General features: G+C 49.2%; 1 protein-coding gene across 1 annotated transcript in view; it reads right to left on the bottom strand.

The window, feature by feature from the left end:
* Nucleotides 1-14,837, bottom strand: part of AMOTL1 (angiomotin like 1) — a 54,134-nt gene extending 39,297 nt beyond the window's left edge. The window contains 3 exon segments of the mRNA XM_036385790.2: nucleotides 317-1,202; nucleotides 3,662-3,808; nucleotides 14,763-14,837. Of these exon segments, the coding sequence (XP_036241683.1) occupies nucleotides 317-1,202; nucleotides 3,662-3,808; nucleotides 14,763-14,805 (1,076 nt within the window). The 5' untranslated portion in view covers nucleotides 14,806-14,837.
* Nucleotides 14,838-17,064: the final 2,227 nt, after the last annotated feature.

Genomic DNA, 17,064 nt, shown 5'->3' on the forward strand with positions numbered 1-17,064 from the left:
GGAATAAACTTGTGCTCACAGGGAGGCTGGCATGAGGGGCCCAGTACCGTGAAAGCCCCACGTGAGTTCTGTGGGGAGATGTAAGTAGCACATAGTGGAATATAAGCTCTATAGAGTCCTCTGGGAGATGCAGATGCCTCCACCAGCCGGGCCTGCCATCCCAGCCACAGGACGTTATGTCCCCACTGCAGGGTGCGATGTCCCCACCGTGTGCCTGGGGCTACAGCTCACTCTGGCCGTGTCTACACGAGGCCCAAGCCCCGCTGACACCCGGGCAGGACCTGGTGACCCCGCAGACCCCCCCAATGGCCATTACCTGCTGAGCCCATACTCTGGCGGTGGCTGGTAGCGCACGAGGGCCAGCTCTGCCCGGGCGGGCTGGGGGGCGGCGTAGGCAGCCTTGAGGACATCTTGTGACGATTGCTCGCCGTAGAAGAGCCCGTGCTCCTGCGCCTTGCTGCCTGGAGCTGCTGCCTTGCCTTTGTAGGGGTACTCGGGAGGCGGGCCCCGTGGGTCTGCGGCCTTGCTGGGTTGTGGGGCTGCCTTGAAACCCTTCCCACCTCCTGGGGCTGGGGGGTGCTGCTTGGCCCCGTTCCTCTCCAGCGAGAGCTGCATGATCCTCTCGCTCAGCGACCGGACGTGGCCCTGCTTCAGCTCCTTCAGCGCCTCATCCTTATGCGCCTGCCCGCTGTTGGCCCGATTCACCGTAGGCCTCCCCTCCGTCCTGGACTTTTGGCTGGAGGAGCCATAAAAACCCGGTGTGGCGGCAGTGGCTGGTGGTGCGGGCTGGCCACGGAAAAACTGGGACTGAGCCTTGGCCTCCTCGTAGGTGGGGAGCTCCTCGGTGCTGTGCGGGGGCTGCGGGGCCCGAGGCTGCTTCTCCATGGCAGCACCGTCCCCCTGGTGCTCCTGCCCCTGTGGTTCCTGCCGCCCTGACGGCTGGACCATTGGCAGGTCTTCGGGAGCAAGGTTTTCTGCGGAAGAGAGAGTGCTGGCAGTGCTGTTGGAGGGGCCGGCGCTGCCCGTCGCCTGGTGCTGGATGGCCAGCAGGTTCATGTTCTCGCTGGGGTTGCCATACCTCAGCCGCTCCTGGATCAGGCGCTGCAGGACGGTGCCGGCTGCCACCTCCTCCGCCCCTCGCATCTCCGCCTCTGGCACACGGCGGAAGCTGGGCGGGCGCAGGGTGCAGAGGGTCTCCTCGGCTGGCCAGGGAGAGAAAGGCACCCATTAGCTCAGCTGTCCAGGAGCTCGAATTCCCCCTGCTGTTTCTTCCCTTCCTACATCCCACAACGGTGACCCCGTGCCCAGGATGCACGCCCATGGGCAGTGTTCTGCCAGGATTCCCCTGGCAGTACAGGGGACATGGCTGGAAGCCAACGAAGGAGGTAGAACACTGCTCCCTGCTCATCCTCCACCCCTACACCCTAATTCTGTCTGGCAGTGACCCCTAGGAACACATTCCAGTCCCCTCCCTGGCCTTCCCCTCCATAATATTCCATGCATCCAGTGCCCACAGCTCTGAATCTGCCTCTAAGTCAAAAAGGGACATTCCATGTCACAGGGAAATTTGGTATTTTCTAACATGGTTAGGTTAGGATAGGATAGGATAGGATCCTACAATGGCTATCTCATCCCACTGCTTGGCCAATTCAGAGCATCACAATAAGATAAAGCATTTTATTAAGGGCCTTGTCCAAATGCCTCTTTAAACACTGACAGGCTTGGAGCATTGACCACCTCTCTAGGAAGCCTGTTTCAGTGTTTGACCTCTCCCTGGAGATGGCTTGCACAACTTACAGAGGCAGCCTGCAGGGCAACACTAACTGCTGTATTTTTGATGGCCAAAGGTGTAAGGGAAATGTGTGCCATGACAAAATAAAATGTAAGATGTGCCACAGAAAAACTGTGAAATGGAACTGAAAATGAAATGGTCCTAAAGGTCAGGGAATAATCTGTGCTCTGGCATCTTCCTCTAAAACGGCAATTTCCCTTCTGGATGAAAACACTATTTCTAAGGGAGTCAATAACAGCTGTTGTGATTTTACAAGGAAGATATTATGGTTATAGATGTAATGCCAGCATTTAAAAAAAAAGCACAGACAGATTAGCTACACAACCCTAACACAGGCTACCGAAGTTATTTTGAGTCAATGGCACCATGTTTGCACTATATATGCAGTGGAGCTTGCCTGAAGCTAAGCATCTAGAAGCATTTGGACAAAGCTCTCAGGCACATGGTGTGATTCTTGGGCTGTCCTGCACAGGGCCAGGAGTTGGACTTCATAATCCCAAAGGGTCTCTTTCAACTCAGCATATTCTGTGATTTAACCATGGCTGAGACCCCTGGAGCCCTCCTTCCATCCCAAAAGTGCTATAAGATGTGTATCTGAACACTGTCTGAACTCAGAGGAATGTTTCTGAAAGACTCCAGTGCAGACAAAAGTGAGAAGAGTCTTCCAATGTCCCTAGGCAAGAAGGAGGTGCTTTCTGCAGTTTGGTTTCTTGAGGTCACTCTTGGCAACTTTCTCTCTCCTGCTTTTCCCAATGTTCAGAGGAGTTTGTCAGGACTTACATATGTTTCCTGACATTTGAAAGCAGTTTAAAAGCAAGCTTTCTCTTGAGGTCTGGTCATTTCCCTGAGCTTTCACCAGTTACTACACATGCTGTGGGATAACTTATATACAACCCAGATGCCGGAGGGAAAGAAAAGCCTTTGACTCTTAACAATGATAAGAGGTCATTTCCGCTAACATTTCTGTGGCAAAGCCTTAAAGATGATTGTGTGGCTCAAGAGAGAGAGAAGATTCCCAGACTGTTTCATTCCACACCTGCCCTAGCAGATACACCTCTCCTGCTTTCCCTGAAACATGTTATCTGCCTGCCAGCCTCACTCACTGGGGTTGCAGTCTGCCCACCAGCTCTCAGAGAGTCTGTCAGCTCCTGGGGATGGTGTTTGAGGCAGGAAGATGCACAGACACACAATGCATTTCCATCTACCTGTCTGCTCAACAGCCAAGTATCCAGCTGCTTTAAATGTCCCTGCAGTTACAGCAAACTCTTGCTGCCTTGTTCATGTTATCACAGCACACAGAAGCCTCATCACACTGGACATTTTCACAGACAAGCAATAATGTCTCCCTAACACATCAGAAAGCATACAGTCTAGGCTGTTAGACAATGCCTGAGAAAAGCCTGAGGAAAGGGGATAAAGCCAACATCACACAGTCCAGGCAGTTCTTTATAATACATCAGGATTTCCACTTCCATGCTAGTCATGTTATCATCCTTTTATCTGGGAGGTGTACTTTAAACTGCCTATTATTGAAGTCCAGAAGGATTGACCACAGTGAGCTTTCCACAGTGCCTATGGTCTTGCTCCATCAGCAAAAGAGCCGTGGAAATTGGTCCAGCTGCGCACTGAAAAGCAACCATGTCCTGAAAACACTAGCAGAAATGATGCACCCTCCACAAATACAGGTGACAAGTGATGGTGGGTCATAATACACAAGTCAAAGGTAACTTTGACTCTATGAAGAATGAAAAGCTGGCCCTCAACTCTCTAAATATTACTTGTAAATGGTTTAAACTGCTCAATTTATACTTTGGGAAAAACCTGGAGAAAAGGCAGCGCTTTCATACAGAAGTGTGGCCGTGCACTTACCAGCTTTTTCTTTGGCACTGATCACTTCAGCTGTTAGTGGGGACACTTCATGCCTGCCAGCAAACAACTGGTGATCCTGGTAGAGAAAGCCAGAGTCTTCCAGTACCTGGACTGGGCTGGTAGGCTTGTAACAAACAGATGTGGAGCCTGTAAGAAAGAAGAACAGAATACCAGTAAAGAAACTGCATGAATGACAAAATGTGAAGCCATGACTTATGACAGTAGTCCAAAAAAAAGTCTTGAGCATGGCTAGGTGCTGAGAAGCCCTTCTGAGGCCAGTGAGCAAACCAACTCTTCAGTCAGCACTTCCCAAATAATACATTAGCTCTGGGGAACAAGAGGCAAAACACCAAGTCACCAGTGCTGTTTCATGCATTGACCCAGCCTGGCCTACAAGGTGCTCAGTCCAGGTACAAAGAAAGTTTTGCAGGAGCTAACAGTGAAAAGTCACAAGCTCACAAATCAAGGCATAGCCCCAAGACATGAAATCAACAGAGCCATAGTAAAACTGAACAAGGGAGTGGGTAAAAAGAAGGAAAGGTGAGGACACGGCCACACATTAAATAGGACTATAGTCTGGAAAAGGTCTTACCACAAAATCTGCTCATGAGTAATAGTTCAGCAATACAGAAAATTGCTGAGACAGAAAATACAACCAGTGCTATCAAGGGAGAGAGTTTATAAATCACTTTGTCCAGATGTTCTTAATACAGTAAGGAGTGGATGTAGCTGGAGGGCCATGGGAATTTGTGCTGCAGACCAACTGCACAGGAGCTGCATCCCCCAGCATCCCACAGACACTGATGGCTGCACTGCACTGGTTTTGGCTAGGACAGAGTTAATTTTCTTCTCAGTAGCTACTGCGGGGCTATGTTTTGGATTTGTGCTGGAAACATTGTTGATAATACAGGGATGTTTTAGTCTCTGCCGAGCAGCACTTACACAGCATTAAGGCCTTTTCTGCTTGCAACTTGGCAAACAAGGCTCATCCTAAATCTGTTCTCAGGGGTGCTTGTTCTAACAAACTGATACAAAACGCATCACAGCAGTGTTAAGCCAGGAATGACATTGGCTTGACCCTATATTTCAAGCCACAAATGACATTGGCATAATCCTACAATTCAAGGAAGACACAGACTGTACAGGGTCCAAAGGAGGGCTGCAAAATTATTAGTGGGCTGTAGAACTTGTTCTGAGAGAAAAGGCTGAAGGAATTTGGTCCTTTTTCCCCAGAGAAGAGAAGGCTGTGAGGGACCTCTCAGTACAGTCTTGCAGCTTTTAAAGGGGGGCTACAGAGAGGAAAAAGGGTCTCTTTTCACAAGGAGCTACAGTGAGAAGGGGCAGCAAGCACAAGTTGCACTAAGAGATGTTTTATCTTGACATAAGGATGAAACTTTTTACACTGCAAACAATCACTCACTGAACAACTTCCCCAGGGATGTGGCATCCTCCCCATCACTGGAGGTTTTCAGTATGCGATTAGACACTGTCCTAGATAATCTCATCTACAATGTCTCCTTCCCTCAAAAGGTTAGACCAGATGTTCTGTGAGATCCCTTCCAACTGGATTGTTCTATGCCTTTGTGATTTTTACTTTCTCATTTTTCTGAGAATTTACTAATTTTGTAAAGAGAGGCTTCTTGAGATTCAAACTTTGGAAATGAGCATCTTCTGGCTGCAAGTACCCTGGCACAACAGGCACGCAGCAGGCTCACTCTCCACTCACCCCACTAGTTGTCACAGGTTTTGGGCTAAGGAAATGGTCATCAACCTCCAGCCACTGCCCAGGACTTGCTTGAGCAGGAGGCAGACTGCTCAAAATGGCATTGGTGATGCATCTGACCATCCTTGTGGGGCAGGAAGCCCACAAGAACAGGGATCCACAGCACTCCACTCTGCAGGAAAAACAGCCATCCATGAATGACCTGGATTTATTAATCCTGACTGCCTGGTTTGTGCTCAGTTAACTGCATGCTTCCTGCATATATTACACAGGTCATCACCAGCCCCATGCAACTGCATGGAGCAAGGCAGCAGGGGGATGACAAGGGGGGGGGGTAGGATCCAGCCTGTCATTTCTACAGGCACGAAGATACTATTTTCTTCTGTGCCAAGAGGAGAGGAAATAGGCATTTCTGCAAAATGTTAATGAATTCATCACTTTACCATTCATATTATGCATGAATGTGTATGGCAGTTATCTATATTTAGAAAGCAAGAGGGAAAGATTGCTTGCTTGAGTAGATCTAAGCCATATATGTACGTGAAAACAAGCACAGGAGACTGGTCTGTAAATTCTGCTGATGCTGACACAGACCCAAGAAAAATCTCAAGTACACTAATTTCCAAAATTATTGGCCTATTCTGGTAGAGAATAGGATTAAAAACACCCTTCGTTGCTCCTCCACACACACAGTCCTGCCTTGGAATTTGGAATCCTGTATGCAACCAGTGCACTTCAAACCCAAGCTTGTTCTATGAATAAAAAGTAGATTGGGGTGAAGCAAAGAAAACCTGCACACCCAAAGAAGAAGACAAGCAGCTTTCAAGCATTACAGGCAACATGGGCAGCCAGCAGATACTGGCTTGGCCCCACCACTCACCAAAGAGAATTCAAAAGAAATAAACTGTTAGTAAAATTGCATTTTGAGTCTGTAGGCACCCTTGGGTCATGGTTTCAAATTTTGCAAGATGGAGAACAAAGACATGTTTTTTTCTTTAACAGGAGCAGAAATTCTCACCTAACAACTTGTCCCTGGTTGTTGTGGCAGAGCAATACTCTACTAAAATCAGGACTGGTAAATGCCAGCATCTGCCAAACTGCTCAGTTTCTGATCTCCGTTAATCACAGTCAAAATCAAGTAGCCCCAATCCAGGCAGAAACTACTGGACTGTGCTGTAGCCATGTTGATGTTTTATCATCATAAAATGATGTCATGATGTTTTATGATATTAAAAATGATGTAATAATATTTTATGTTCATTCACAGTAGGTTTTAATAAAATGTCAGCTGTAACTGACACAGAAAATCAGTTTCTGTGTAACACAGAAAACAGCTGCCAATAGATCAGTGCTTGGCACACAGCCACAATCCAGATCATGGGCAATAAGGCACTACTTGAAAGCTTAGTGGAACCTCACAAGCCATTTGGAGCAAGGCACAAGTCGCATTTCTTTCTCCACTTGCTGTCACGGGACCCTTCCAAATCCCAGCTCTCCTCTCTGCAGGGAAAGGCTTTATTACATCCAGCTCTGACATGGTGCAAGGCACCCATCCAATGGTTAGGGACTTGCTCCTTTCCTAGACCTCCTCATTCCTCTACAGTGGTCACCAAAAGAGCAATTTTCATCCCAATAATGATTCCTAGTGCCAGAGCAGTGGTGCCCAGCAGCCAGGAGTTAAGAAGCCAGTTGAGAGCAACCTAGAATGAAGATCATCACCCTGCCAGGGGCGCGTCCCTGGGGAATGGCTTTTTACCCATATCTAGCCCAAACAAGCCACAAACCACAGCTGCTGCAGCTGCTGCCCCATGTTTTGTGACAGCCACTGCCAAGAAGAACTGACCTCATCATGCCTGTAGGTGCCTGCAGGCAGCTGCCAGCTGTGCTGTGCCCTCTGCTCTCGCCCTCTCAAAGCCAGGCCCAGAATGCCAGGATGCAACCCAGTCCACAGACATCATGCCTTCAATTGCCATGTATCTAGTGTCTCTTACAGCCATCTCTATAAGACAAGAGCATATTTCTGGCCCAGTTCAGTCCTTGCAAAATTGGGCAGCTGCTCCAGACCTTCATTTCTGCATCTCTACCAACTCTCCTACATCTAAGGGACTGCCTGACACCAATTCATTTGTTTTCCTTTATTTTTAGATAAGCATGCATTCCACTGTACAGAAGCAGATGTATTATCCTGGAGGTTACTGCACAGCAGTGCAATTCATTCGTAGATTCAGAACTATTCAAATGAATCAGTTGCTAAGATTAACACCAGACAGTCAGCCAGGACCCAGAGACAGTGGAGCAACACTTAAATATTTCCTGTTTCTGATGTGGCTTCAGTTTGGTTTTGAAAAGGATCTAAAGCAAACCACATAGGAAGCTCATTGCTGGGACATGAGAGGAAAGCCATGTTTTTAAAGCAGTAAGAGCATCCCCAAGAAACAAATTTACAAAAACAGTCAGAGAAGATGGTTTTCTTACAGCCAAACTGTACTACTACTCTCATCTTCAGCAAAACACTGGAAGATGCCAGTTGTGAAAACACAGCTTGCTGTTATTTAGAGGCAACACCTCAAGGCAGAGCCCAGGTAATGAGTTTCTGCATCACACCCACTGGCCACCCAGGTAACATAATGTGGCTGCCTGCAGCACAGCCCATGCTGCTGGCATGTATGACTCCTCTTCTACCACCCAAAAGCCACCCAGCCAAACAAAACCACAGAGCTGACTTTCAAAAATTTCTCTTTCAATCTGTACTCTACTGACCGAGTGGTTCAAAGGAGACTGAGGTGTTTCAAATATGATCCTAAGCAATCATCTGAAATTAAAAAGTAAGGAGGCTTTACACTCTCCTATAAACCCTGCAACAGTATGTAAGGGAAGTTAAGAAATGACAGGAGAAAAATTATATCATTTCCAAGACCACATCTGTCCTTCTGTATCACAGCTGTGCCAAAAAGGAGGATAAATACCTTATTTGACATTTAAAATATTTTCTCTGCCCTGCCGCTGCATAAAAATTTCAGGTCAAAAAGGTAGAGAATAATTTAAGGGAAATAACAGTAGAACAGTAAAGCACTCCATGGTCCGGGGGGCTACACAAAGGCTGTGCCATGAATTGCCCAGGGTGCACCAATCAGTCCCCACAGTGGGTGACAGGGACCCTCTGCAAGGCTGGACACCCCTCCATGTGCATCCTGACCCGTGAACCCTACTTCCTCCCCTAAGCATTAGCCCAGTCTTGAGAGCAGGGATTGCCAAACCCCAGCCACACAGCCATGCCACTCTCCCAAAGCTGGGAGGAAGACTTGAGTTTCCTTTGGCACAGAAAAAAATAACTCGCATGTCTCGCTTATTGGTTTAAGTGTAAAAATTGGACTCCTAACAATGTCACAAGGGATGATTTTGGTACCTACAACAGCACTGGGATTCTTTTGCAGCCACAGCTCCAAGGAAGCGCAGGGTCTCAGGCAGCCACTGGTGATTGTTTCCCATCAGCAGCTCCCCAGTCAATGCACAAGTTTTCTAGGTCACTTCGGGGGTGGCTGACTCATCCTCACACCCCATAATTCTGCCTGGGAACCTTGCATCCACTGCCAGGGCTCCTGAGCCCTGCGAGGACTGAACAAGCATCACTAGTATCATTTCCACGGGAGCAGAGCAATATCTTGCAGGACAAAAATCCAACATGCATAATGCACACCAGATGTGAGTGAGCAGCACCTCTCATTTCCCACATGAAAGCGAGAGAAGCTGCACCCCTGTGCCTGGCAGGATTATCAGACCGAGCTACGCCTCCTCAACTCACCGCTCTGGGGAAAGAGATCCTCATCCCAGTATCAGCTCCAGGACCCACGCTGTGCTATTCCCCTGCTCAAGAAGAGTTTCTGGAGTCACCCATTCTTGGTACTGTCATTTCACTCTCCAGAAAGTGCATTGTCCAAAAAAGCACAAGCAAGACTAATGGGACTAGGCAATGAAGCCAGCCAAACCCCGTCTCTCCCAAAGAATTGTGCTAACACGTCCAAATTTAACTGCCTACAAGGATGAACATTCTCCATGAAACTTCAGCCTCACATGCTTATTTTCATATACGCTTCCCTTCAGCAAAAACCAAAGCAGGGGAGAATAAAGCCTATGAGAGAAGCAAAGCAAATGTGCTTGGAAAGCAGCTCCCAAACCTGGCATGAGATCAGATGGATATACAGGCAAGAGTGGAGCCAAGCCTGCCTCCCCGGGAGATCCCCTCGGATGCCCGCACTTCCCCGCCTTCCCGATGGAAATCAGGTGTGTGGCATGTAGGGGCAAACAGTGCCCATCACCACTCTTTCATCTCAGATGGTAACAGGTTTTATAATGCTAGAATAACACGCTAGTTTTTCCTCCCTGACCCAGGCACACCCCAGAAGACAGGCAGAATACAGGCAGAGTATTCTCATCACACCTCCAGGTGCCAAACATTACCTGGGCATTAACCTGATGAAGGAAAAGATGCATATTCCTTAGGAAGCTGTGCTAGGCTTTGCAAAAATATGTGCATTTTTAAGGTCTCTCCATATATAAGTGACACATTTGCCTTTGCAGCTATAACACTGAGTCTACAAATACATCCAGCCCAAATTTATTCGAAGAATTGAATCAATAATTGAAACTCCTGCTTTGATCAAAGTGCCAGTGGCACAATGACAGCTCATGTCAGCATCGCTGCTCTGAGATGAAAGGGTAAGTATTATTCAGAGCTGAAAGTAGGGGAAGAAACTCCCAGTAAAAGAATGAAATACAAAGGCTGACATGGAGCTTGCAAGTGAGACAACACTTCTGCTACAGCCACACAACTTGTCAGCCCAGCAACTGTCTGCAGACATTTTCACTACACTATAAATTCTGATTTCCAAGCAATAAAAAACCCTCCAAGATAAAAATGCATCACATAAATTCTTAGGTAAGGAAATCTTTTCCCACTGGGGGAAAAAAGCAAAATCATCAATCAGCTACAACTTACAGACAAGACACTTGTAGAGCAGGAGTTTAAGCCATGATAAATTTTGCTGTACTTACTGCCTTTAAAAATGATCACATTACAGAAAAGCACTGGCATGATCCGTGTCACTCCGATATTTAAGCCCTTCCATTAATTAACCAGAAGTGAAATAGGACCTAGGTCTGTGGATCATTCAGTCGTAGTTCCTTATTACTTCAAGCAACTAAGTTATAAAATTCCTCTCTTGAACTGAAAGAACAGCATCCTGAAGAAGAGGAATTTTTTTTCATCCCATTTGGAGGAGGTTTTGGGATCTCTCTTCCTCAGACACACACAAATATTCCTCTTGGTTCCCACTCACAGTCACAGACATTGCTCTTTATCCATCTATGTTGTTTTTTTTTGCCAGTGGTGTCCTTTAGGTTAAATAGCTTTCTCCCTGAGTCATTCCCACAAGCTTGCAGTGTACAAAGGAGCCTGGGATAAGGACAGAACAAAAATAGTACAAAGGCTGTACAGTACTCTCTAACTGAAAAGGCGGGCATTGAACTCTATCGTATGGATTTCTAGAGTGTTTCCATTTTTTTAACACAAGCAACAAACAATCCTAGGGATCTACAGTTCTTCACTTGATCTGTGTGAAGAACTGCTCGTTCTTCACTAAGATAACCCTACACTAAGCAGAGTCTTTGCCCAACTCTTAAGTGTCATAACTTAAAGCAAAAAGAAATTAAACCTTCTTCCCACCAGAATTTATATTACAATTATGATCCTTCCATTATTAAAACATTACATGCAATTTATATTCAGCCACTTTTAAAATGCAGAAATTTAATAAAGGTATTATACGTAGAAGTGCTAACAAGATAATTGCCTGTAGTTCTTGCTCCCAGATGGCTCAGCTCAGATTTAAAACAGGGAAAATCACAGCAACAGCCACTGGTGTGGAGCCATCATCATACCAAAGCCAGCTTCAAAATGTTGCTGGTCACAAGCAGGACACATCCCAGGGAATGGGACATGTCACTAGCAGGGACCTTCTTCTGTCTGTCCTAGGTAGCCGTCACAGGGAGGAATTTCACTAAAAGCATTTAAAGTCCTTAAATCATTCATTAAATGAAATTAACAATGTCATTATTTTCCAGCCTGAGACTTGATCACTGGAGTTACTGTTGTCTAAAGCACATTTATATTTGTGTTAACCAACATGGTCAGAGAAGATAATCCCAAGTGCTGCTCAATTATTTAACCCCATGCTACGTGTCCTTGAGATGGGGCATGCCCCTGTAGATGGCCCCTCTCCTCAGCTGGTGCTGCCTTGACACACGCTGGCTGCCATTGCCTGCTTTGCACAAACATGACATGCTACAACTTCAAGATATGGGACAGACATGCAGCAGGAAAACCACAGCCACACACCGTGGTGGGACACATCTGACCTGGACAAGGCCACTGGAAGCCAGCAAATGCTGCAGGACCTCCTGCTGCTAATGGGATACACCTGACTGTGTGGCCAAACTCTGCTCTCGCATGCACCAATCCAAACCTTGGGCAGTTTCACTGGCTTCTACAGATCCACCTGAAATTTACACCCACAGTAGCATCTCACCTACTCAAAAAGTCACTAAAATGACCAAAAATGGACACATACATTTCCTAAATGCAGCATTTGGACAGAAAACTTGCCCGAAGAATTTTTTTTTTAGAGGTAATGCTGTTCTTGTTACTATTATTTTCTACTTCCATCTATTTCTACTTCTGCCCTGAGTGGAAGGCAGGCCGTTCCATTTAAAAATTCAGGACACAAATGAGGACCAGATTACATCTATCCCAAAGCTGCCAAAAAGCAATTGCTATATGAAGCCAAAAATCCTCCTGGGATTTTTCTCAAATCCACAAAATATTCCTGAGCACTAAACTTTCCACTGGGACTATTACATTAGCAGATAGTCTGTGTGTGAAAATCCAAGTATGCAGCTGTCCTCCTAATGGTTTCCAGGACAAGAAGGCTGCACAGGGCACACACTCCTGCCTTAGCACCAAATAACATTTATACCAGACCTGGCCTTTAAAGCAAGTTACATGCCTATCAGTGAGAAAAAAAGGCACCGTGGACTCTTTCCTGAAGGAAAGCTGCAATGGTCAGCAGTAACATCTCCGCATAATCCTGAAACCAGAAGAGTCTGGTTGCGCCTGACCCTCCCCAGGCTGCTGCTGGGATCCCTTCCAACCCTCTTAGGTGTGTCTTTGCAGGAGAAATGCAAAGCCTTTGGCTCTGTGCTGGCGTTTCTTCATAGAGGAGCTCTTGGAAGGAGCACCAGAGTTGTATGCACGCATCCATCCCTCCATCCAGGCACTGATGCGCAGAGGGCTTGGTCCAGATCGCTGTGGGAGGCCAGGACTTGGAAACTGCCCTCAGGCCTGTCACCAATCCTGCAGATATCTGGACTTAGGAGAGGCCACACATGCCTCTTTGGATTGAAGCTGCCCTCCTCCAGCAGCTGACTGCTTTCCAAAAGAAGAGGGAAAGCAAAGTTTCCCCTGCCAAACATTGACAGGGAGAACAGGACATCAGGACAAATGAGAACGGACATGCAGGTGATTGGCGGTGTCCCAGTGGCCCCACACAGCCTGGGGAAACTAGGAAGGCCAGCCCCAGCAGCACTGTGGGGCACATACCTCCCCCATTTAACAACCCAAAACCAGCCTTCCTGAATTCATTCCCTCACACCACTGCTCCAGTTGTGGCTGGGGATGAGGAAGGCTGGGCAGGACACAGACCCTCCATGCAGGGCCATGCCATGCACTCAGCACAGCTTCAGAGGGGGTTTTACTACAGGCTCTTGCCAACCCAATATTCCCTGCCCTCACCACTTGGACATTTTTCATAAGGTATTTATAGAATCCTTGGAAAAGCTTTTCTGGCCATTAGAAATGACTGCATATATATAGACATATTTATGTATAAAAGTAAATATATACACATGGTCTGTATTTTATTTATATACAATATATGCAGCCATATATGTCTATAGCTATGTAAATACATAAAAATACATAAACACACCTGTACATATATTTAGTATCTATATATATAGCTATATACATGCACACCTGTTAGCAGGAATGGCACTGCCAGCTAGCTGTGCTCAGGAAAATTCACAGCACTCATGCTCACTGCCACTCTTCTCTCAGGGAGCTTTTAGGCTTATTTCTATACATAAAAAGGCATAACCTGAACTCAGTGGATGCACAAGAAGGGCCTTGCAGACCCTAAGCCACCAGATCCTTGTCTCTGGCGGCAGCTGCCCACAGCTCCCGGGATGCTCGCACAGCACCAGGAAAGAGAAAAAAAAACTCTTTCCATCGAAAGAGGAAAAAGCCCAAGCAGCGACCTTCCTGTACTTAAAGCTATGAATCACAAAACCTGGCAGAAGGATTCGGGTTAAATTCACGTCGTGGGTTTTGGGGTTTTTTTTTGCTTTCAATACTGACTTTTTTTTTTTTTTTTTTTTTAAACCAGAGTTTATCTTTGTTCCTTGCATGGGTAGGAAGGTTAAATATAAAAAAAGTTCCCCCTCACCATCCTCCTGCAACAACAACGTGAGAAAGCGCTCTCCCGGCGTGGGAGGCCCCTCCTGCGTGTCCCCTGCGGCCGGCGCTGCCGCCCCACGTACCCGCGGGACGGGACGGGACCGGTGTCCCCGGTGGGTGCTCCGGGGCCGCTCCGAGTGACAGCCCGGCGCTGGGGACCGCGGGGACGCTGCGATCGCTGCTGCGGAAACGGCAGCGGCCGCTCCGAGCGCCGCTGGAAACATTCCCCGCGCTCCCGGCCGGCGCTTCGCTCTTCCCGGGAGCGCCGGGGCGGCGGACCCCGGCGTGTTCCTCCGTCAGAATATACTGCGGACACCCCGCTCCCACCGGGGCTGTTTCGGGGCGCGCCCCGCGCTGCTCTGCCCTCCCGGAGCGGGGAAGACTCCCGGGGAGGACTCCGGGAGCGGAGGAGCGGGAGCAGCGGCGCCCGCCGGGCCGGCGGCTCGGGTCTGCCGGAGCGTCGGGCGGCTCAGCACGGCCCCGGCCCCGCTCCCGCACCGCCTGCGGGGCAGCCAGGGGCAGCAGCGGGGCGCGCCGGGTCCGGGAGCCGGCGGAAGGCTGCCCAGGCCTCCCCGCATCCTGCCGGGAGGACGGCGGGGCACGGCAGCACTCACGGGTGGGCATGAGAAGCGACATCCCGCCGCGGCACCCCCGCACACCCCGGCGCGATCCCCCGCACACACGTGGACACGGGCACCCGCACCCCCATGCACAGACAGACAGACAGACAGACGTGTGCGCGCACATGTACGCACGGACACGCAGCCGAGCGGGGACACACGGCCACCGTCTCCCTCCCCCGCCATTACCTCCGGCTCCGCGCCCCGCCGTCCCCGGCAGCACGGCTGCCATCCGCGCCGCTCCCCGCCGCCGCCGGGCGCGCTCCGCCGGCCGCCGCGGGCCGGGCCGGGGCGGGCACAGCCGGGGGCGGGGGCAGCCGACGGGGCGGGTCCGGGGCGGTCCAGGCACCTCCCGGCGTGGGGCGGCCGCTGCCCGCCCCTCTCGCCCCTCCTGCCGGGGATAGGGGGAGGCACGTTCTGGGGAGCCTCGCACCCCAGGTTGGAGGCTTGCAACCCAGGTTGGAGCCACTGAAGGCACCAGGGTACGCCCGGGGTGAACCTGTGTGGCAGCACGGCTGCCCCGCTTCATGTCTGGGGATGCTCGGCATCTAAATCCCGACCTAGAGACCGCCACAGACTCCCTGGTCCCTTGCGGGACAGTTGGTGGGGGTTACGCCGCGTCCCAAGCCCGTGAATAACCCTGGGCATCCTCCTCGTCTCCCGGAGCTCTAGCTTCTCCTTGAGCATGGAGGAGTCGATGGCTGTCGGGGACTGACTAGGGATATCATTTCGTTCCTAAACACAGCGCCACATTCCTGAGCGCGGCCCCTTGCCCTGCTGCCCACCTGCTCCATCACACGTCTTTGTGGTTTGGCACACCAGCTCCACGGGATGAGCGTTCATTAGGGCTGGAGTGACCCACTGCTCCATCTCCCCAGACCTCTCCAGCCCTCCTGCCAAGGGTTTGGCAGAGGGGACATGGCAGAAGAGCTGCTCTGGTGTTTGCACAGCACTTCATTCACATCCCTGCAGCCATGATGTGGGCACAGGCTGGGTTGAGCAGTCCCAGCACACTCTATTCCCAGCACTGCCCCATAGGGTAAGCATCTTTTGGGATGAGTGGCACTGCCAGGACACTGCTTGGGTTTCCCCATCTCAGTGCTTCAATCTCTTTCAGTCCAGCAAGCTGCCCAGTGATGCCAGGATTGTCTATTGTATTTGTACTTCTTTCTCCCAGGGACTGATAGGTGACTTCTTCCTCCTCAATACTGTGCCAAATGGATAAAGACAGGTAGGAAGAAATGCAGCAACAGGCTGAAGAAACCACTCACTGTCACCACAGCCCCATAAAGGGGCACAGCAAGAGAGGACCTGGCCCAGTGCCACGGCCACAGGACTGGATGGATGCAGAGAGGGCTCCCAGCAGCTCCAGGCACCGAAAGAGTGCTGGGGTTCACAGCAGCCTGAGGCATTACTTTTTTGCATCACAAAACCCAGCTTTGCTCAGAGTTTGAGTTTTGCTCAGATGCAAGACAGAGGGAAGCTATAGGATATGGGAACAGGCAAAGAAGGATAAAATATTTGGTGGTGAAATCAGGTTCCTCAGTTCTTGCATCTGAGCATTTCCTGCATCTGAGGATCTCCCATGACAGAAGTTACCCCAGAATGACGTTTGCCATGTGAGCTGGGCATCCTCAGAGGTGCCCTTCCCTCCATGCCTGTGTGCAAGGCGAGGTGCCAGTCAGATGCTGCAATGTCTCTCTGAAGCTTTGAAACTAAACATCTTTTACCTGTCTCCATGAAGTCACCTAATACAGGCTGGGGTTATGCTCAAACAGGGGAGCACTGAATTGCAAATATGCTGCTTTTTGAGGTGGGGGAAGGGGAGCCATCACATTATTGACCACTTCAGGAGAAAAACTACAGGCTTAGAGTACCAGACTTGGATTAGACATAGATTTTCTGTTCCTTTGTCATCTGCATATGCCCTGAGTGTGTGGGAGAAGATTAAGCCCAAATTCAGGTTTTTGAATGTCTAAATCCTCTGCAAAGTCATGGAGAATCTTGACAATAGAGTTAGACACCTCAGTCCCCAAGAGGAATTTGCCTTGGATTTTTCAGATTTTCCTACCTCCCACAGAGAGGTTAGCTTTGCTTATGAGCACAGGTGAAGCACAAACCAGTTCAATTTTAAAATGAAGGTGAAATTTTGCCCTTGCTTCTTCAGTGCCTATTCGCTGTGCCACATGAAGTGGGATGAGGGCACTGCTGTCCAGTGAGCCCACTGAGTCCACTTCAAAGTGGCAATTCAAGCACTACATTTTTTCATGTTCCAACTGGATCATTTGGTTGGGCAAAATGAGACACATTATTTTGGTTATTCTGCTTCCCAGTCTGTGTTATGGGGGCCTGGGCACAATCTGGCTGTACTGCCCTTGGCCCAGCAGATCCAGCCTCTTCAAGGGCTTATTTTTGTTTCTCATTCTGGCCCCAGGGTTTGTGCTCCCCTTTCACCCAGTGAAAGTGATCAGTGGTGATTTTGGTGCTAAAA

The sequence above is a fragment of the Molothrus ater genome, chromosome 2, assembly GCF_012460135.2.
Source record: "Molothrus ater isolate BHLD 08-10-18 breed brown headed cowbird chromosome 2, BPBGC_Mater_1.1, whole genome shotgun sequence".
Taxonomy (NCBI): domain Eukaryota; kingdom Metazoa; phylum Chordata; class Aves; order Passeriformes; family Icteridae; genus Molothrus; species Molothrus ater.